This window comes from Zasmidium cellare, assembly GCF_010093935.1.
Source record: "Zasmidium cellare ATCC 36951 unplaced genomic scaffold M409scaffold_37, whole genome shotgun sequence".
NCBI classification, from domain to species: Eukaryota; Fungi; Ascomycota; class Dothideomycetes; order Mycosphaerellales; family Mycosphaerellaceae; genus Zasmidium; species Zasmidium cellare.
The window spans coordinates 129,635-150,457 of NW_022986981.1; the positions used below are offsets into that span (position 1 = coordinate 129,635).

The window sequence follows — 20,823 nt, forward strand, 5'->3', positions numbered from 1 at the left end:
CACGCCGAGTTGTGAGCTCGCAGAGCCTCAATCGCCCAGCCAGCCAGAGCCACAAGAGCCACCAGGATTTGCCAGTCCAGGCACAGGATCAAACTCTCTCGCCAAATGAATCAGCGTCGTGTCAGCCCATTCGTTCCCGGTACGCGTATTTCGCAGTTGGTGGATCTGTTGGATAAAAGCCACGTTGTTATCCCAGTAGAATTGCGAGGGATTGTTTCGCCCAGAGATAGATGATGGAATGAATGATGAGAAAGACGGCCCTTTTGGAGCTGTCAAAGGAAGCGCGAACGAGCGAAGCTCTTACTTAGTATTCATATCCGTCGTTGTTGCGGTGAGTGTGAAACTCTCCGCATGAGAAGAGAACTGCTAGCACCTTAGCACAGACCGGACGCTGTCCCGAGTTGAACCAGACTTTCACTCCCGCTTTTGTCGGTGAGGGTGACAGTGAGGGGACAGTTGGATACCCACGACTCAACAGGAAGGACATTCGTCACCAAGCTTATTTCTGCTTGCGCGACAAAGTAAGAGGTGGTATCTTGTAATCAGCACTCACAGACATCAACAAGACAGGCTCCTCCAACGAAGCAGTCGCAAAACGCAGAACGCCGTCGCTAATTCGACCATGCAATCTTGATCCAAAATGAAGCTCGTCTCATCTGTCGCCCCAAGCATTCCTCTCCTCTTCAAATAGAGGGCTGGGCACATCACCATCGTCATTCTTGTGCGGCTGCAAGTTCGAATACCGCCTCTCCTCCCACGGCTGCTCGTGGCCGATCTGGTCGGTTCCTGGCTGGTCTTGCACAGGAGTCATATCATCTTCTCCGTCTCCAATGGCGAACGGATCCGAGAGGTTGTGATTCTGCTCTTGGATCTTCTGCTCAGGCTTATCAGGATTGAAACCCTGCCGAACTTCCTCCGCATCCTCTTCATCGGGATACGTCTTAACGAAGTGCCTTTGCTCGACTGAGTTCCAGCCAGGACCGCCTTCTTTTCGTGCTCTCACTCGCTCAACCTCTTCTGCATCATGATCTTCAACCACCAAGTCGACCAATTGGGATGATCGAGACTTGTTCGAGGACCGGCTCTCGCTGGACTCATTGCGGACGAGCTTGCCCACGACCGGCAGCTGCCTCAACTTCTCTTTGCCTTTCGAGGATGTCTCACCACTTCCCCCACTGCCATGACTGTCACGCTTCGAAGATGAGGTCTCGGGCCGATCGTGTTGATGCACGTTTTGCCGAATCTCGTTGATTTTGCTCTTGCGCCGTTCCTTGTTCTCTCGAGTAGGCTGCAAAATTGCCCTGTTCGTAGACTGAGAAATGGTGTTAGGATTCTGTCGGAGTCGATCTCGCCTCGTGGCATAATGCGTGTTGATGACAGGGTAATTCCAATCGCCAAACTCGAGTGCTCGAGCATTGGTGTACAGGCGTTCCTCTTCTGCATCGAGTTGCGGTTCTTCTGGCTCGCGATTGGTACCATAGCCGTTCCCACGACTTGTAGAGCGATCCTTCTTCCCATCGCTGGGGCTCATCGTCCTAGCATGGCTGAATCGACCGAGAAGTGGCTGGCGTGCTTCAGTTGGTGAAGGCACCCAGTACTTCCCTCGTCCGTTTCTCTCGTACCGCATACCTTCTCTCATGCGGGCTTCCCTGCTAGATGACTCTTCGTGCGCCATGACATTATCGTCCGCGTCGAAATAGCGGTATTCGTATTTCTTTCCCGAGAAGGTCTCTTTACAGTCTTCGATGAGATCTCGTGGACCGAAGGCGTCTCGAAGTGCAAAGCGAATCGGCATCCTGGCATCGCTAATGGTCTGGTCGGCATAGTCTTTCCAGTTGAAAGCATACCACTGCCAGACGGCGAAGAAGGGCATCTCGAAGCAGATGAGCGCATCCTGAATAGCTGCAGCTAGATTGTCGGCGGTGTATCCCCTCTCCTTCAACGAAGGTATGGCGCCGATCCAAACAAAGATCGACAGCAAGAAGCCCTGCCACCAGGATGCGAAGATTATGCCCTTGATACAGAGGAACTTTGGCATGGGTCTGAAGGGCTGGAGATCCTGAGACATGCAGACCCAGAAGAGAGCCAGATCGTAGAGTGACCAGCAAATGCTGATGTTGTAGACCAAACCCGTCCAGAAGTATCCCGAATCCAACGCGATGATCCCCTCTCTGAATGTGTCCGTTGCTTTGCATGCCACCGTAGCTACTGCCAATATAGGTTTTATCCACGCGTACTGCAGAATACCCCTCTTGATCTCGAGAAATGTGTGCGGATCGCTGATGTCTACTTTCCCAAAGCAGTGATTGAGTGGCCACAAGTGGGAGACGGGTGGTCTGCCGTGCATCATGATTATCAGGCTTCTTTCTCCTCCGAGGAAGTTGACGAGTAGTTGAAAGAAGGTATAGATTGTGAAGGCTTCGTACACGTCGCGGAAGGGGTCAATCCAGAAGGCGACTTTGAGGGAGGTGAGGGAGGCCCAGGAGGCGCCCGCGAAGATGGGCACCAGGACTAGGATGCGAATGACATGGCGCTGGAGAAGCGGTTTGCGGTAGTTCTTCGCCTGCAGTATAATAGTCCTACAAGATACATGTTAGCTTGCTGCCTCCGAAGGCGAGGGCGAGGTTGTCTGGCGTACAAGAAGTCGATGAGGACTGCTACCAAAGCAAAGACACCGGCGACAATGGTGACGGCGTTTCCGAATCCTTGGCCAGTTCCTCCGCTCTGGTTTTGCTGGCCTTTCGCCATGGTCCTGAATTCATGCCAGGCAGCCATGGTCTGGCTTTGAAGGGGTGTTGTTTGGGGTCCTCGAGATTACCGCATCGCTGGAGGTTTGTCGCGACTTGCTGCTGGATCGAGTATGTCGAGTCGCGCAGTAAGTGGGTGGACAGTCGAGTAGTCGAGGAATTTGTTATCGCATTGCCTCTTTCAAAACGAACGTCTTTGGTGGTGGTTGTGCGGCGGCAGCGCGTGACAGCTTTTGAGAGGTCGTCACCGCAGGGTCATCTTGCAGCTCCTCCGCGCCAAGGCACGTGCAGAGCATCTTTAGTCTCGCAACATCACCTTATGCTACTAATCTCAATGAATGCGAAGCAACGTCGAAATAAACGTCAATCAATTTGGTTCGACTATAGAAATGCGATCGAGCCCTTTGGGGGCGTCTTGACTGCCTCTGATGGTCCTCCTAGTTGCTCCTCCAACTACACCTCTTCGAAAGGAAGCATGCTCCACAGTGTGAGGCATGTGCAACTGTCTTCTGATTGACTTCACTTAGACGATGTAGATGTCCATTCCATCCATCCCCGCGATGATCAATTTCGCGACATAGACCATTTGACGTTGGGAAATTGACACATATCGCAAAAAAGACGATAAGCATCAGGAAGATTGAGCGTCGTGACATCACCAAATTTTGGCTGGAGCTCGTTCTTAGGTCTCGTCGCAATGCTGTAGATGTCTTCAGGGCCGTACGATGTGATGACCTTGTCGTTATTCTTCGTGTCGTAAAATATGCGATCCGAAACTGTTTCAAGTTCAGTAGATGGTCTCCGAGATTTTAGATCCAAGCAACTCACATGTCAGACCGGGGTATGCCACATGCAGAAGCTCATGGATGAGACCTCCTGCGGCGAAGCGATATGCACCGATGTAGTCTCCACCACTCTTGGGCGAGACATTGAGGTTGGTGTTGGGAAAGTTGGGGTCGAAGAAGCGCGGGCAGAGGATGATCTGAATCATCGGCTCATTATCGATGGTGCCCGGGTTGCTCTGAGCTAGGGCGATTGCTCCGTTGCCACAGATTTTTGGATTGCTCTGGGGGTTGATGACTCGTCTCTGCCTGCCTTGTGAGTCGGTTATGCCGGGATATACAAAGACGTAATCTCGAAGAGTCTGGTCTGGTGAACGGAAAGTCAGTACTGGAGGGAGCTAGCGAAGGAGGCTTGGAAAGACTCACAAGTATTTTTAACAGTGCTACCATCTGGAAGGCTTGGGTCGATGTCTTGCGCGTTGGTCGTTTGTTTGTAACCTGTATCTGAGCAGGTAATGAATGCGTTGTTCGCACCCAGCCGACTCTGTTTTGCAACCGTATTCACGTCTTGTCCACTTAGAAGGCTCTGAACGCTTGATAGTGCAGCTGTATGGAGTGTCAGGATAGCTCCACTGGTTCAAGAGCATATGAGGCCATACCCTTCGCCTGGTTCAGCATGTCCTTGTCTTGCTGACCATAGCTACTGCCGACAGCACGAAGATACTTTGTCGTGAAACCGACATTGTAAGCATTGCGCATGTAGTTGCGGGTCGACGTCTTCACAAATGTGTTCGAGGTGAGTAGATCATCGATGGCAGTTTGCCCAGACGCAAGCAGTGTCCTGGCATCATTGATCATTCCTTGGAGAACATTCTGATCGCAAGAATCGTCCACAGTGAAGAGATCAGTGAGTGATGGATCCGCAGCCTGAACGGTGGACAAATGGATCAGGGCGACAATTGCAGTCTGCTGTAATAGTCGGCAGAGCATCGTGAGGCAGGATGAGGAATGCTGAGCGACAGGCTGGGTGGGACAGACATGTTGGTCCCCGAAATATTATCAAGAGACTTATGGTTACGGCAAGCCATTCTCGCCTGGCTGGACGGTATGCATCGGTATGATGCAGCCCTCTTTGCTGCGAAGTTAGCAATGGTACTATTGCCTAGCGCATGGGCGTACTTCAGCCTCAATGCACCGCTAGAACTCTCGTTGATGAGGAAATTTTCGTACCTACACGCGTGGGCCACGCGTGCTGAGCAGGCAAAAGAGAGCAGACAAGATGATATCTACAATGCATATGCGAATGTGCTTGAAGATATGCAGAGACCTTGATGGCGAAGATCAAAACATGTTTCCGCTTTAGGTCACGCCAACAGCCGAACCAATCAAAAGACCGAAGATGAAGCCGGTCTTCAACCTCACTTGGACACCTCTAGACTCATGTCCTCGCTCCCTTGTATCTAGGGCTTAATACCTCTTCTCCTGAACAAAAGCTCCACTTGCATGGATCAACGCGGACGAAAGAGTGTCGCTCCGCATCATCGATGGAGAGCAAACCGGTGGCATACTCCGATTCATCGCGAAATCCGCTGCACTATTCAGCTGCTCACGCGCCTCTGGAACAGCCATGGCCGTCGCGATGCCAACTGCAGTCATCCGGCCGCTTACTAGTGAGCAAGGCTGAACTGAAGCCTGTCTGCAAGTGCTCCATCGTATATCAATCCTTGTCCTAGTGGGGCACCAGCGATTTAGGGCGATGGATGCGGTCGGCGCGGTGGTGTCTAGTAGACTATTCGGCAGCTCTGGTGTTTATGGTAAGTGTGATCCTGTGGAGAATACATATTCACATACTTTCCTTGCTTGTCGCTGGGTACGGTCAAGAGAAGTCGCGTTTTCCCCTTCATTTGATGATGGAGTCCCGTGTGCTGTTTTTCTGCTTTCTTTCGCTTTTACTGGGACCACTTCCGTCGCATGCGGAGCGGAATAACTTGGAGAGCAGAGATGTCGCTCCAGGCACTCCAGTCGACGCCGGGACCGAGTTGCGAATTCTTCCTTTGGGCGATTCGATCACTTGGGGGTTTGCAAGCCCGGACGGTAATGGATATCGCCTCAGGCTTTTCAACGATCTTTCCGGCGACGATGTGGTCATGGCTGGTACCCAACACAATGGCAATATGCAGGACTACTGGAATGAAGGGTGCGGTGAGCGGCTATTCTTGCTCTCCTGTCCCATGCTGACGTGACATGGCAGTTACCCTGGCAAGACTATAGAGTTCATAGCCAATGCCTGCGGAGCCGCTCTCGCACAGAATCCTAATATAGTGCTGCTCATGGCCGGAACGAACGACATGAACCCCGATGCCAGCATTTCCACAGAAGGCAGTGACCCCAATGCCGCAGCCCAGCGGTTGTCCAATCTTGTGGATCAAATTTTCGAGAATGTGCCGAACACGGTCGTACTTGTCGCAAAGATCCCTCAAGTACGTATTTGCTGTGGCGAATATCACGAAGTCTTTCGCAGTGACAGCACAAGCACTACGTCTTGGGCTCAGAAAAAGCTTCGAACTACTTCGACACTACATACTGACAGAGCCTGTAGGCAGGAGATTCACGTCAAGAGTCCAACACTGAGAAGTTCAATGCATTGATCCCTGGCATGGTCTCCGATCGTGCCAACCACGGTCAACATGTTGCGCTCGTAGATATGTCTTTCATCACGCCCGTAAGTATTAATTCGAGCCTGTGTCTTCGATGCTTAGCTGATGAACGAATGTAGTCCATGGAAGTTGATGGCGTCCACCCGAACGAAGCGGCCTATCAATCGATGGGCGACACTTGGTATCAAGCTATACATAACATTCCACAAGGCTGGATTCAACCACCTGTGGGTCCCGACCCGTGAGTGCTCTGTTTTAACCTGAAATGGAGATGCATGCCCGAATTCTTACTTCGCTATCGCAGAGACCATCCTTACAACTGTGATCCATCTAATGGTGGCTCCGGAAGTGGAGGCGGCAACAGCGGCTCTGGGGAAGGGGGAGGTGGCAGCAGCGGCGGTGGTGGTGGGAGTCGTGGTGGCGTGGATTCCAATGCAAATGGTGGTCCCGATCCTAGTATCCCACCGCCTGTCTTCCACCATGACAAGCTTCAATGCGAGATTGCACTCGGGGTTGGTCACCCAGGGGACTGGAACTACAAGAAGAATTGGGTGGCTGGCGGCAAAATAGCTGACGGTGAGTCGAAATCTTTTTTAGTAAGAGCGAGCACTGACAAGAAGGCCAGGCTTGCATCTTGATATGCCTGGAGTTCAACTCTTCGATATGGATGGTGATGTGAGAAGTAACCCCTCCCAATCTGATAGCTCGAACTGACAAGGATTAGGGCAAAGCAGAGTATCTATGTGAGCATTGTGCGAGATTTTTCTAGTGGTCAGATTCTGATCTCAAGCAGGGGTCAACGAGACCTCAGGCCTACTTGTTTGCTGGAAGGTATGTGTGCATCAACCAGCCTTGCCCAGGCATCTCCAAATCGAAAACACCTACACAGCAGAAGCTGTTGCCAGGCAATCGTGATCCGACGAGATACACCAACGAGCGGCGCTTGAAGAATTAGACTGACACAGTGCAGAACAATTGGCCTGATCCATGGGCGCCATGCGGTAGCAACAACGGCATTATAGCCAGCGGTGCAGGTCCAAGAGATCAAGTTTTCTTCGGTTATATGAAAGGAGATTCCAAAGCCGATTACCTAGTCGTCAACGGCGATACTGGAGCTGTCACTGTCTATTGGAATGAGGGACCAGACAATTCTGCAGACAATGGCTGGCGGTTCAACCCTGGTGGGGTTATCGCGACCGGAGTTCCTCACGCTAATCTTCAGACGTTGCGATTTGCAGACATGAACGGTCAGGAAATAATTTTGTCGAATCAGGGAGACTTCTGCTGACTGTTGCCTTCCGATGTGCAGGTGATGGCCGAACTGACTATGTAGTTGCCGGGAAAGGTGGCTCCCTTAATCTCTACCTCAACACTGGACTGCAAGGGAGCTATGACATCCTCTTCGTTAACGCGGGTGGTATCGCGACGGGTGCAGACGACGACCTCACCACTCTGATCCTGTCTGATGTTACAGGCGATGGCCGCGCGGACTACATGATCTGGGATCAGCAGGCTGGCCTCAGTGGCTTCCTCAACATCCGGACTCGCGACGAAGGAACACCATTCTTTGCCCAGCAAGGGGGCGCCAAGTACATTGCAGATGGCATCACACAGAATCCAGACAGTATCCGACTGGCTGATATCGATGGCGATGGCCTCAACGATTACTGCTACATTGACGATGTCGGCGCTCTCTGGATCTGGTGGAATCGTGGAACAGCAGACACTTCTACGGGTGGTGATGGCGTACGACTTCACGACCTCGATGGTGACGGTGTCGACGACTATGTCTATCTAGACTATGCGACTGGACAGCCCTATGCGTACTTAAATGCTGGACCAAACCCAAGCTACCCCGATGGATGGCAATTCAACGCATTCAACGGTGGTAAACCCATTGCCTCTGGTGCCTGTCCTAGGGACCAAGTGCATTGGGGAGATATCGACGGTGACAAGCGAGCAGACTACTTATGTCTCAACGACAAGACAGGTGAGGTAGTGGCGTATCTCAATGGTGGACCTGACCCTACGGCCGACAACGGCTGGCGATTCAACCCCGTCGGGTCTATCGCATCCGGCCTGGGGCCTGGTAAAAACTCGCGCTTCGCGGACGTTGACGGAGATTTAAGTATACACTCCCCATCTTTTAGGACTTTTGCTCATCGGTAGTAGGGCAAAGTTGATTACATCGAGCTATCAAAAGGCGGCAAGACCAACATCTGGAAGAACAACCATCCCGACCCGTGGTCTCCAATGGATGATGCCAATGCTTCAGGTATATCAAAGCCTCCTCCTTCATGCTGGGATGTGTCTCAGTCTTGATGTCAGAATCAGCAGTCTGAAATAGAGATTTTCGACTTTGAAAAACGAGAACATATGTGGAAGAAATATGCGACTGACTTTCTGTCCTTCGCAGGTATCGGTCGCCCTCCTGCCGAAATTACATTCGCAAACATCAACAATGATGGAAAAGCTGATTATATCTGGACGGATCCACTCAGCGGCCAGCCGCATGTCTGGTGTAATCACTACCCAAGTCAGCCGGTATGGCTTGCATGCGATTACCCCAACGTCAGAGGCGAAGGCATGGCTGGTGCCAATGTCCTATACGCAAAAGTCCAAAACCGCACCGGTGCGCAAGCGGTATTTGTCAACCCGGACAATGGTGCGATTGCTGCATCGCATGATGGGTGCCAGATCCCTGGAGGATCGTCAAAGATGCGAGCAAAGCGAGACCGGCCGATTATGGAACATCCCAAGCGGTTGCAAAGGAGGCGTGACTTTTGCTCGCCTGGAGGTGGAACGACCACTTCGCCAGGCCCTACGCCACCAAAAATTACCACAACTACATCAACTACGCCCCCGCCTATCACCACTCCAACATCGCCTCCGCCACCAAAAGTAACTACTACGACATCCACTCCTGTGCCAGGCTCATCTACAACCTACACAACCACCTTCGTTTCTGGCGGCAGCACGACAACGTACACCAGTGGAGGCCAGACTTATACCAGTGTCACTGGAGGTGTCACTACGACAGAGACCACAGCTGCTCCGATAGTTACGAATCCACCGGAGAACCAACCCACTCCAATCGCGAGCAATGGCCAGTGCACTGGACCTGACTGTTCCAATGGACGCTGCATAGGCCAGCTTTGTATATCATTCGGCTGTAAAGGAGCAGATTGTTTGAATGGCAGCTGCCGAGGTGCGGATTGCACGCCCCTGGGTTGCACTGGCTCTCACTGCACCAACGGAGTTTGCAATGGAGGTGGTTGTACGACCAATGGCTGCTCGGGCCCAGACTGTGATAGTAGTTCTGGCTCATGCCGTGGGCCGAACTGTATCTCAATAGGGTGTGCCGGTCCGCAATGTGGTAGCGATGGGATTTGCATTGGTCCGAACTGCTCTTCTACGGGATGCGTTGGGCCAGCTTGTTCCAAGGGCGGATGTACAGGTCCGAACTGTTCAGACGTCGATGGTAGCGTCGGTGGCGGGGATGATGCCGTAAGTTGTGATCATTCCTCGAGAGAATGGATTGTATGCTGACCCAGTCCTGTCTCATAGCCACTGGACAATCCGAACAACGGCTGTACTGCCAGCCCGACCACCGCCTCCTCTTGTAACGTTGTATGCACATCTGGCGAGCCCGAGTCATCTTGTACAACCAACTGTGGTATCATCAACGGCTGTCCAGCTACGGCGACGACCTCTACCAGAACTATTGGGACGAATGACTACACGATCCCTACAGCCATCGTGGACAGCTATCCAGACCTTCAAAGCGCTCCAGCCGCTGTTGAGTCGTGGGCCTCGCAGGGCATGGCCTCAGAGGCATCGATAGATGCTGAATCGACAATGACGACGACTACAGCACCATCCCCGCCTCCGCCTGCGGCAACGTATACTGGAGTGAGTCCTCACAGTACCTTTGATTTAGACGAGGAAGCTGACGTAGATCTGTTGCAGACGTGCAGCGCCAGCGGCACATATGGACAGTGTGCGTACCAGCCAGCCAGCGGACCAGAGAAAGTAATCGACTGTGCCGGAAAGACTGTAAGTGAATGACGAGATCCAAAAATCGACGGCCAGCCCAACCTGACATGTCCGTAGCCATGCAACACCAGCCCAGGGCAGGAGACCAGTCCTTGTATCTTCGTCGATGGAGACTCCGACGCCAATTGCCAACCCCCCACATCCTCAGACCCCCCTCCGGCTTCAAACCCCCCTCCGGCCTCCAGATCGCCGTCGGCCGGCGCAGGTTGTGACCCTGAGCAGGCAGAATGGGGTTGTAGTGCAGACAATACGATGATTGTAAGTAATACGCACAACATCTCACAGCACGTGGACACTAACACAGGCACTTATAGCTTAAATGCACATGTCCGGAAGACACCATGAAGTGTGCATGGGACAGCGCAGGCACTTGCCAGAACGGAGCCACGACATGCCATTTGTCGACGAGTAGCAACTATTGTGGAGCGGCTTTTGGTGCTTGTTGTTGATGTGGCTCAGAGGGCATAATCCGCTCTTAAGATTCAATCACAGACGTTGATGCTACAAAGGCTTCTCTATACCCCTCCGAAGACCACCGGTTCAAAGGTCCAAACCCACAGTCAACAAGATGAAATTCGTACGCTGCTCAGACCGCGATGCCTAGTCACCGTAATTACAGAGTACGCCCTCATGACGAGTTCTGGCACGACAACGGCACTTGTCTTTCCTCAACACGAGTCCACAGATCAGCCGGCAATCTGATGTTGAAGTTGACTTCGTTATCTTGCATCTTCGACCAAGATTTTCGACTTCACAAGCCAGGGACTGCCGGCCTGTCAGCGTTGCGACTCATGGTCACCTCGAGCTACACCCTATCACCTCTCGCTGCCGTCTTTTTGACTTTCTCCATTCGTGTTCTTGAGTTAAACACGCGAACCGCACGTTTACAAGGGTTGCGACGTTTGTTTGTTTACTCTCTGCTCCCTTTGCGAAACATATAACTTTCTTGGTCGCCTTGCGAACGACCGTCGTTGCGGTGCGGTTCCATCGTTTTGCTTTTCTTCTGATGCATCCATAATATTCACTAATCGATCATTCATTTGGTGGCCACAGTTCCATGAAAGCATGGCGAAACGCAGGGCGGACTCGGCATGCGAAAATCCCATAGTCAAAAGACCATCAGTGTCCCAACTTGTCGCAACAATCGCTCAAAATGATCCTGTCAAGGCCACCAGGAAGAGCACAGCAAGAGCACCTTTGAGGGAATTTGGTCCATGGCAAAATGCATCCACCGCAAACCTTCGACCCAAACCAAGGCGCACTCGCGAAAGCATCGCACCGCAAAGCGTCCCAACACTCAAGCCTGGATTGGAGCTCGCCGGACGTCCACTCGAGACCATGAAGGGCGAGGATATTGCTTCTGTCAAGGAAGTCATTCTTTTGCCAACTACCCTTGCCGTCATCAAACCAAACTGGCCATTTTGCTTCGACGTTAACTGCACGCCTCAACTTGGCCCACCCCTCCCTCAACATATCGCTGAAGACCTCTACGCCAAATACGTCTGTTCGAGTCCTCTCCTGAGACCAGGCAAACTCCCATACATGCACATCGGCACCACGACCCTCGGATTCAAACTCCACTTCTACTTGATCCTGCCCAACGCAGGAGGACCACCACACGCCGTGAACACGGGTCATCGTAAGTATACGAGACGCAAGAAACATACCCATCCACAGCTAAAATCTGAAACCAACACAGTCACAGACGAAACCCTCCAAACCCTCTTCGACACCTGCATCAACTCGGCCCTCGCCGCCACCGACCCCCAACGCCGCGGCTTCACCTCCTGGATGCAAGCCATGAACGAATCGAACCTCCTCCCCCTGAAATCCCGCAACCGCACCAGCGCCCCCGAAATCCAAGAAGAACGCGTGCACTGCATCCACCTCGACGCCATCTGGCGCAGCATCTCGGAATGCGAAGACGACGCCGCGAGAGATCTGCTGGATGGGTATGTGCTGGTGGCGTACGGGAATGTCGAGGGGCATTGTTGGCATGAGGGGTGGAAGCCTACGTGGGGGAGTTTTCGGAAGGATTGGGAGGCGGGGGTGGAGGGGAGGTTTTTGAGGGAGGAGAGTCGGGTTGTGGTGGGGATGGAGTTGGGGGTGGGTGTTGTTGGGGAGGGTGAGGATGTGGGGAGGAGGGGGAGTTCGAGGTATGAGAGGAATAAGGCGAGGAGGTAGGTGGTTATGGGGATGGTAGACAGGTGCAGGGGATTGTAAAGGCGGGACCGTGTCATCAGACTACCTTTCTTTTTTGATGGATGCTTGCATGTCTCTGCTGTTTCGGTTTCCACTCGTTGCGGGCACATGCGTCTGGGACGCGACGGTGCTTCATCTGTACTATATCTCATCGTTATCTCAAGCAGCTTCGAAATGCTAATACCTGTGGTCTGAAAATCGTCCGTTCTAATATCGCCGAACTTTTCAACAGAACATCCCTTCACCGAGCTGGTTGGTCATGCACAATCCTTCGTCCTTCAGCCGGCTTCTTGCTTCTCTTCGACTCCTACAATTCGGACGACCGACCGATACCTGGGCTAATGACACTCATCTGGACCGGCTCGCACTGATGGACAGACCGAAGAGATGTTTATTATCAAGAAGTTCGATCCTCACGATGTGATGGTCGTCGAGCGAAGGCCGAAAAGGGCAAGGCTACTACTTTCTGACATGAGGGAGGTAGGGCAACCCCTCAGAGCCAGCGTTCTGACAGGCACACAAAATATACAAGATGTGCCATGGGGAAACAAACGAGATCCAATATTCTTCCTCCACTGAGCAATCGATAGATCCACAAAGTCGACCAACTCTCTTCCTCTCTCACCTCAAAAGCAGCCAGGCCAAATACTCAAACAACAACACACCTCCCTAATCCCCTCCTCCTCGCATCGAATCAAACCAAACCACCATGTCCCAATATATAACCACCTTCTCCCCCACCACCGGCGCATCAATCTTCTCCTCCAAACTCCCCGACCCCCTCCACGCGCACCCGATCCCCCTCGGAAAAATCACCTACCTCTACACAACCCACACCCCACCGAACCTATCCACCGAAGCCGACATCGACACCTACCTCACCGACCGTGAAAACGGACTGCCACCAACCTCCCCCGTCCCGCCCGGCGGGACGAACGCATCCCTCATCGAGCTCGCCCCGGGGGCGGCGACGCCGGTGCGGAGGACGATCACGGTCGGGGTGTTTAGGGTGCTGAAGGGGATTGTGAGGTTGATGTTGGATTCCGGGGAGGAGAGGGTGCTTAAGGAAGGGGATGTGGTTGTGATTAGGGGGGCGAAGCATACGTGGAGGAATGAGACGGAGGGAGAGGGGGAGCAGGGGTGGGCGAAGTTGATGGTTTTTGCGATGAGTGTGAAGGATTTTGAGGTGAATGGGAAGCAGGTTGAGGCGGAGTGGTTGTAGATGTTGCTTTTGCTGATACTGTGTTGTGTGGTGGACGGTGGAGGAGTCTTGGATGGGTCGTGTAGGGTGAAGTGCCAGATCTTGTCAGCTTTGTCTCTGTTGTGTCCAGCGGTGCTAGGCCAATGTCGAACACGACGTCTTCAACCATGAAGCAGATTGCCGAAGTACTGATCAGTATCCGACGGTGACAATTCTTCCTGCGTTGAGCAACCTCCACAGACTATCGTAGAGTTAGTCAACCACTCCACATTCACATCTAACACAATGGCGTACTTGCCTTTCATAGCTAGCCGGCCGAAGAAAGTCTGCCGCAGCATCTCCTCGTGCCAAACCCAATAGCTCACGCGATCGGTGCAGAGACCGAGCTCAGTAGCGTGCAGAGAATCGTAGATGGCGCCAACTCCGCGTGCATGACGATCACCAGGCCGAGGCATGACGATGGGTCCTCGACACTTTGTTTCTTCACAGTGCTTGTGGTTCTCATTAAGAGCTTGGAGTTCTGGATTAAAGTGTTAGCAAAGGCACTCATCAAAATCAATCCAACACACTTAGCGAGACTTCGCCGGAGACTTGATCTAGCAAAAGCATCTGTTAGCTCTGGCTCTCAAACTATTGGAATCAAACAACCCACCAGCACAACCAAGATGAAATTACTCTCTGCAATCCTAGTCACCGCGGCACTCGCGACAGCGACACCTCTCACCGCCCGAGACGAACTCATCACGGCACAAACCCTCATCTCAGACATCAGCAACATCAACGCTGGCGTCGAAAGCCTCCGCAAAGACGTCGCCGCCTATGATGGTTCCCTATTGAGCGAGACCCGACTCGTGGCAGACTTCACCGCGATCCACCTGGCCAACAGGAAAGGTTTCCTCGACGCGAACCTCCGTCAAGCACCCTTCAACGCCAGCGATTCGCACGACATCGTACAGTTCACCATCGATAGCGTGGGCGTGAGCATCCCCGCTGCGGTGGAAGAGACGAAGGCGAAGAAGGCGCTGTTTGAGAAGTCTGGGCAGGATGCGGTGATTGCGGGAACGTTGAAGGTGTTGTTGAATGATCATGACACTTTTTCGGCGCCTTTGGTGGCCAAGTTGACGGCGGATCTTGAGAGGGGCCAGGCGGTGGTTGCGAAGATTCATGATTCTATACAGAGCGGGATTGATTATTTCAGTTCTTAAGTTGTGTTGAGAGGCGGAGATGAGAGGAGAGGGTGGTCCGCATGAGACGGAACGTATTTTCGATGCTATTGCATCGTGAAAAGACTTACTAATTCAAAACACCGATCGTGCTGTCTCGTTATGTTGGTTCAGAGTATCACCCAGGCTGAGGTCAAGCCAACAGATGGCTGTGAGAGATGTTGGTGGTCCAGACGAGGACATGTGCTCAACTCTTCCTTAGGTCAAGGCTGGCGGTCGTGGTATGCCTGACTTAAGCGCTATATGCGCTGCACAGTGACGATGTATTGTTGTCACCAACGATCGGTCATTGCGAGCAGTATAACGATGCCCTGGTGTTCTGACGCTGGTCCGCGAAGGTCAGTTGAGACGAAGACTCATGCCAATCGATGCCCGTGGAATCCACGACCTGTCTCGACCGCCGACTCGGACTCAATCGTCAGTGCTCACGCACATTTGATATGCTGAAACAGCGATACCTGGCACAAGTGCCATGCTGCTGAAAGAGTAATGAGCGAATGAGATTCCAGACCAAGCATACCCGAGTCGTGTCATCCAGCAGCGCACGTGTGTGACTGCGGAAGCGATTCAGTGGGACTTGCAGTCGCGTTCTGTCAAGAAATCCAGCAGGAAGGACTGGTTGATGGATGGATGGATGGGAAAGTGCACACATGTAACGAATGGACGTTACGCTCTGTATCTTCAAGTGTTGTGCATGTATCACAGTCGCACAGCATCAAAGCTGAACTGACATGCCCTCCAGTCAACAAGCCTCTCATCGATATGCACGTGCACTCCAGGATGCACATGTACGTGATGCCTGCACCTGCAGGCGCGATGAAGTCATGCTGGTGTCTCGTGGAATTGTCCTGGGCCATAGGAGGCAGGATTGGAAGATTTCGAAAGAAGTGCCAGAAGATGGGAGGGATTGATTGTCAGATCTCGATCGCGCTCCTATGCTGACTTTAGGGAGCAACTGCTGTTTTTGAGGTGGAGGTCCTGCCCCCTTTCGGCGGGTACTTGCAGGAGATCTGGATTCATGATGACAGGCACAAGAACACGAAGACTCCAGAACTTGCGGATGACAACACCGTGTCCTCCAGATGTTTGTAGTTGTGACCTGGATATCGTTGGCGATTCTCGGCTCTTCGCTTGGACAGCGACTTGACGAGGGCGATGAGTAAGGCAAGGAGCGTTGTATCGCAGCCAGCCACGTCGACATAGCTGGCGCCCATGGCGTCTGTCGGTCGTCTGGCCCGAATTTAGCCCTGGAGATGGCTGTGGCGTCAACACCCCGGCGAGCATCCCCCAAGCCCCCCAAGCCCGCCGAGCCCAAGTGAGGTGGTTTCTGTCGGGGCTTTCGATGAGGGGAATCGTGCTCGCGTTATCAGTCTAGACTGGGTCTTTTGCGGGCAGCGCGTGCGGAAGATTCACGACGATGAACCGATGGGGGGTTCACGTGAGGGCCATGTACCGATATAGGAGCCTTTCGATATAGATCGACAAGGACAAGGGTGGAGAACGGAGCGACCGTTGTTTTCGAGGGTGGACTCCGCGCGGAGCGTGCTTCCTAAACTGACCTCACCTTCGACTACCGGGTACGCCTCTGCAGACGACCCAGCGCTGGTGCAGTGCAGTGCAGCGCATGCGCGGAGAGGGCGTCTACGCGCAGACGGGGCGTCTAGAGCGCGAATGGGTACGGCACAGGTGTTGGTGGTATGCGGCGGGTGAGGGTGGAGTGCGTTTCAACACACGCAAGTTGGCCCCTCGTGGGCAGCAGAAGGATCTCGGCCCCCGTGAGCACCACGTCCAAACCGGGCGCGGCTGCAAGGGCAGCAGAGCCGGGGCGAACTCTGTTGCCGCAGCGAGGGGCCCTGATTCGCACATGTTTCGAGAAGAGCTGATCCCGGCCGCTAATGCAAGGCCTCCGTGGCACAGAACGGGCTCACGATTCCTCTGATCGCCGCCACTCCAAGCTCACAAGGCACCCTGCGCTGCACCCACTACCGGACCCGACTTCACTCATCAATCTTGTTACTCTTCCACGGTGCGACTCTAATTCACACGCTTTCCTGGGCTTTGTTCTGTTCTCCGCTCCAGCATCGCGCCTCCGGCAATGCAGAGCGCTCCTTTGTTCGACACGAGGGGCGGAATGCTTTTGTCCTCGGCAGCCATTGACTGAACTCGAACAGCAACCTCACTTCTCCTCCATCTACCGAGACTCGCCGCCACGCTGGGCCAACGACACCGACCATAGGTCCTCTGTGCCTGCAGCATCCACCGAGACAACATGTCGACTCCCGCCTCGCAGCGCATCGAGGCGCCGGTGACCTTCAAGGCCTACCTCATGTGCGGTTTCGCCGCTTTCGCCGGCATCCTGTTCGGATACGACACGGGCTACATCAGCTCCGTCATTGGCATGGAGGCCTTCAAGATCCAATATGGACATCAAGTGCCAGTGACCGAGGAGAACCCTAACGGCTACGCCTACTACACCTGGCAGAAGTCTTTGATTGTCTCCATCCTCTCCGCTGGCACCTTCTTTGGCGCGCTTCTTTCAGGCTATCTGGCCGACAAAATCGGACGACGAACCACCATCATCGGCCCGGGATGTGGAATCTTCGCGATCGGGGTCGTTGTCCAGGTCGCCGCGGCCAACATTCCAGGCCTCGTGGTTGGAAGATTCGTTGCAGGACTTGGCGTCGGCTGTGTCTCAGCCATCAACATCCTCTACATGTCGGAAATTGCCCCAAGAAAGGTTCGAGGAGCCATTGTTTCGGGATACCAATTCGCCATCACCATCGGCATCATGTTGGCCAGTTGTGTTGGATACGCGAATGAGAAGTACATGCATTCTGGAGCATACCGCATTCCCATCGGCATCCAACTGCTTTGGGCCGTCATACTCGCTGTAGGATTATTCTTTCTTCCAGAGAGTCCTCGATACTGGGTCAAGAAGAATCGATTGGACAAGGCAACACACGCACTGGCTCGGGTACGCGGTCAACCAACGGACTCGGAATACATCGAGGATGAGCTCGCAGAAATCGTTGCCAACTGTGATTACGAACGCCAGGTCGGCGAAGTCAGCTGGCTCGGATGCTTCTCAGGCGGAATCACCAACTCCAATTCCAACGCCCGCAAGGTCTTCATCGGTACCGCGCTGCAAATGATGCAGCAGTGGACTGGCATCAACTTCATCTTCTACTACAACGTCACCTTCTTCAAGGACCTCGGCATCAGCAATGCTTTCCTGGTTGGTATGGTCACCACCATCGTTAACGTCGCTGGCACACCCTTTTCCTTCTATGCAATCGAGAAGTTCGGCCGGAGAGCACTGCTCGTCTATGGGGCCTTGGCCATGTGCGTGTGCGAGTTCATCATCGCCGGCGTGGGCGTCTCCTTCGACTCATCTGCGACTACCAAGGTGCTCATCGGCTTTGTCTGCATCTACGTCTTCTTCTTCGCCTCGACTTGGGTAAGTTAAAAACCAAACCAACCTATCCTTCCACGACACTCTACTGACACATCTACAACAGGGTCCCACAGCCTGGGTCGTCATCGGCGAGATCTTCCAACTCCCCATCCGCAGCAAAGCCGTCGCTCTGAGCACCGCATCCAACTGGTTCTGGAACTGCATCATCGGCGTCATCACCCCCTTCATCGTCGACCCACCCAACGGCCTCGGCGTCAAAGTCTTCTTCGTCTGGGGCAGCACCTGTCTCCTCTGCGCGCTCTTCGCCTGGATCTTCGTCCCGGAGACAAAAGGCCTGACCCTAGAACAGGTCAACGACATGGTAAGTCCACTCCACCCCCAACCCCAAACCCACCACGAACATTCCCCCTGACTAACACATCTCTCACACAGATGGAAGAAACCCCCGCCTACACCTCCCGCCACTGGCGCCCCCGCACGACCTTCATCGACCAACAAGACCTCTCGGCCTACGGCCGCCGCAGCGCCCCGAGCACCATGGACGGCGCGCAGCCCAAGATGGAGAGCTTCATAGAAATGGGTCGGTGACAATGACAGTAAAGGAGTTTTGATGAGGCGTTACAATGGTATTGACATTACATTTTTTTACAGTGAAGAAATTCTTGCGGATTTGATCAAGAAGGGGGAAGTTTTGGGATTGATGCCAATGGCGATGGATTGATGATGATACCCTGGGATTGCGAAGTGCGAGATGCGGACTGCAGTTCTGCCAGATGCGGAATTTTTTGTTTTCCTTTGCTGTATTGTGTTTTAATGCATGAAGAGATGGATACGCGAGGAAAACAAGCATGGAGGGTGTAGGATAGTGCTTGTCGATGAGGAGGTGGATACAACATTCTAGTGCTTAGTGTAAAAGCGCACTCACAGGAGAAGAGATAGAGGTCTTCATAGCAGGGCTCGAATTGAACAAGACAGAAGGAAGACTCGAAGAGCGAGTCGAATCGATAGACGATCGAGAATAGAAAAGAAGGCCCAATATTCTCTGACTCTCTTTAGTTCTTCTGTCTCTTGTGTCTTCTCGTATCTCACTCCTCATTCCCTTCACTCTCCCCACCACCCATATCCCATCTAATCCATCGTCAACACCGCCCGAAACCTCACCTCCCCACTCAGCATATGCGCCATAGCCTCATTCGCCTTCTCCAACGGAAACTTCTCAATCAAACACTTAACCCCATGCACCCTCGCAAACTCAATCGCCTCCTCGCTATCCAGCGCATGCCCCGAAGGCCAGCCGTGCACGCTCAGCGCCTTCAGCACCATGGTCACCGTATCGACGGGGACCGGCCCGATTGCCGTGTGGATGAGGAGTTTGCCGCGGTTCGCCAACCCACCCAGCAGCGGCGTGATGCTGTCCGGGTTGGGCGCCGTGACGACGATGAGGGCCGCGCCGCCGAGGGCTTGCAGGGCTTCGCCGACGTCTTGCGCCGAGGTGTCGATGTAATCTGTCGCGCCGAGTTGCAGGGCGAAGTCCTTCTTCTTGGAGCCTCGCGAGAGGGCCACGGTGCGGTAGCCCATCTTGCGGGCGTATTGCACGGCTAAGTGGCCCAGGCCGCCGAGGCCTTGGATCGCGACGATTTCGCCGGGGGGCACGTTCAGTTGGCGCATGCCGTTGAAGACGGTGACGCCGGCGCAGAGGAGGGGCGCGACTTCGGCCGGGTCGACGTCCTTGGGGATGCGGACGGTGGCTTCGGTGCGCAGCGTGGCGTATTCGGCGTAGCCGCCGTCGCGCATGACGCCGTTGATGGTCTTGTTGTCGCACATTTGGAAGTCGCCTCTGTTGCAGGACTTGCAGGTGAGGTCGTGGCCGCCGTGCCATGGTCCGCCCACGCGGTCGCCGACTTTCCACTTCTTCTCGGTCTCGGGGACTTGGACGACGGTGCCGATGAATTCGTGGCCGAGACGCTCGATTTGGCTGGGAGGAGGAGAAGTCAGTACTGGAACTGGTTGAGGGTTGGGATGGAGGTGCTGGAACTCACGGTGGACCCATATCTCCATGATGGACGTGGTGGTCACTGTGGCAGACACCACAAGCGTGCACCTTGATCAGAATCTCTCCAGACTTCACCTCTGGCACCGGCACTTCCTTGATCTCAAGCGGCTTGTCAACGCCCGCGAGGACCGCCGCCTTCATAGTCTTCGGAACTTGAGACATCTTGGATTCGGTCGTCTTGCTCGTAATCGTCGCAGCAGGCGCAGTCGTGGTATTCGTCTGCGGCACAGTGCTCTGTCGTTTGGACGCAGTGCCTTCAGCCGACTTCTCAGAGGTGTCCTTGTCTTTCTTGTTTCCAATGCCGAGCTTGTCGGCAATCTTCTTCATGGGTTACAATCGCAGCAGAGCAGGCGGTGGTGATGTTGCTCTTGTGGAGACCTCGAGAACAAAGTGAGGGAGGTGCAGTGCCTTTGTTGGGAAAGCTCGAAGTCGAAGTGACGCTTGCTTTTGCGTTTGCGATGGCTCGACGTGCTAGCGGGACGAAGGG

General features: G+C 53.7%; 9 protein-coding genes across 9 annotated transcripts; 5 read left to right on the forward strand and 4 right to left on the reverse strand.

Annotated features, from left to right (window-relative positions):
- Positions 1-652: 652 nt before the first annotated feature.
- M409DRAFT_58533 (uncharacterized protein) lies at positions 653-2,748 on the reverse strand (the record flags this gene model as incomplete). The annotated part of the gene is made up of 2 exons (XM_033813935.1): positions 653-2,579; positions 2,639-2,748. The coding sequence occupies 2 exons, from the start codon at positions 2,746-2,748 to the stop codon at positions 653-655; spliced, it is 2,037 nt and encodes a 678-aa protein (XP_033662972.1).
- Positions 2,749-3,311: 563 nt separating this feature from the next.
- Positions 3,312-4,519, reverse strand: M409DRAFT_27462 (uncharacterized protein; the record flags this gene model as incomplete). Its single annotated transcript, XM_033808583.1, has 4 exons — positions 3,312-3,523; positions 3,576-3,896; positions 3,956-4,135; positions 4,189-4,519. The coding sequence occupies 4 exons, from the start codon at positions 4,517-4,519 to the stop codon at positions 3,312-3,314; spliced, it is 1,044 nt and encodes a 347-aa protein (XP_033662973.1).
- A 920-nt stretch (positions 4,520-5,439) lies between these two features.
- On the forward strand, positions 5,440-8,880 carry M409DRAFT_37477 (carbohydrate esterase family 3 protein; the record flags this gene model as incomplete). The annotated part of the gene is made up of 11 exons (XM_033810736.1): positions 5,440-5,726; positions 5,781-6,013; positions 6,133-6,273; positions 6,316-6,427; positions 6,491-6,762; positions 6,812-6,868; positions 6,977-7,017; positions 7,157-7,433; positions 7,496-8,314; positions 8,366-8,461; positions 8,603-8,880. Coding segments are annotated over 11 exons (2,613 nt in total), but the record flags the coding sequence as incomplete, so codon positions are not given.
- A 2,427-nt stretch (positions 8,881-11,307) lies between these two features.
- On the forward strand, positions 11,308-12,815 carry M409DRAFT_58536 (uncharacterized protein; the record flags this gene model as incomplete). The annotated part of the gene is made up of 3 exons (XM_033813936.1): positions 11,308-11,881; positions 11,942-12,422; positions 12,677-12,815. The coding sequence occupies 3 exons, from the start codon at positions 11,308-11,310 to the stop codon at positions 12,813-12,815; spliced, it is 1,194 nt and encodes a 397-aa protein (XP_033662975.1).
- A 338-nt stretch (positions 12,816-13,153) lies between these two features.
- On the forward strand, positions 13,154-13,666 carry M409DRAFT_27464 (uncharacterized protein; the record flags this gene model as incomplete). The annotated part of the gene is made up of 1 exon (XM_033808584.1): positions 13,154-13,666. One exon carries the CDS (start codon positions 13,154-13,156, stop codon positions 13,664-13,666), a length of 513 nt encoding a protein of 170 aa, XP_033662976.1.
- Positions 13,667-13,837: 171 nt separating this feature from the next.
- M409DRAFT_27465 (uncharacterized protein) lies at positions 13,838-14,100 on the reverse strand (the record flags this gene model as incomplete). The annotated part of the gene is made up of 2 exons (XM_033808585.1): positions 13,838-13,886; positions 13,940-14,100. 2 exons carry the CDS (start codon positions 14,098-14,100, stop codon positions 13,838-13,840), a joined length of 210 nt encoding a protein of 69 aa, XP_033662977.1.
- A 210-nt stretch (positions 14,101-14,310) lies between these two features.
- M409DRAFT_27466 (uncharacterized protein) lies at positions 14,311-14,850 on the forward strand (the record flags this gene model as incomplete). The annotated part of the gene is made up of 1 exon (XM_033808586.1): positions 14,311-14,850. The coding sequence occupies one exon, from the start codon at positions 14,311-14,313 to the stop codon at positions 14,848-14,850; it is 540 nt and encodes a 179-aa protein (XP_033662978.1).
- A 2,287-nt stretch (positions 14,851-17,137) lies between these two features.
- M409DRAFT_58538 (uncharacterized protein) lies at positions 17,138-18,871 on the forward strand (the record flags this gene model as incomplete). Its single annotated transcript, XM_033813937.1, has 3 exons — positions 17,138-18,325; positions 18,387-18,644; positions 18,716-18,871. The coding sequence occupies 3 exons, from the start codon at positions 17,138-17,140 to the stop codon at positions 18,869-18,871; spliced, it is 1,602 nt and encodes a 533-aa protein (XP_033662979.1).
- Positions 18,872-19,411: 540 nt separating this feature from the next.
- M409DRAFT_69317 (uncharacterized protein) lies at positions 19,412-20,498 on the reverse strand (the record flags this gene model as incomplete). Its single annotated transcript, XM_033818233.1, has 2 exons — positions 19,412-20,258; positions 20,323-20,498. The coding sequence occupies 2 exons, from the start codon at positions 20,496-20,498 to the stop codon at positions 19,412-19,414; spliced, it is 1,023 nt and encodes a 340-aa protein (XP_033662980.1).
- Positions 20,499-20,823: the final 325 nt, after the last annotated feature.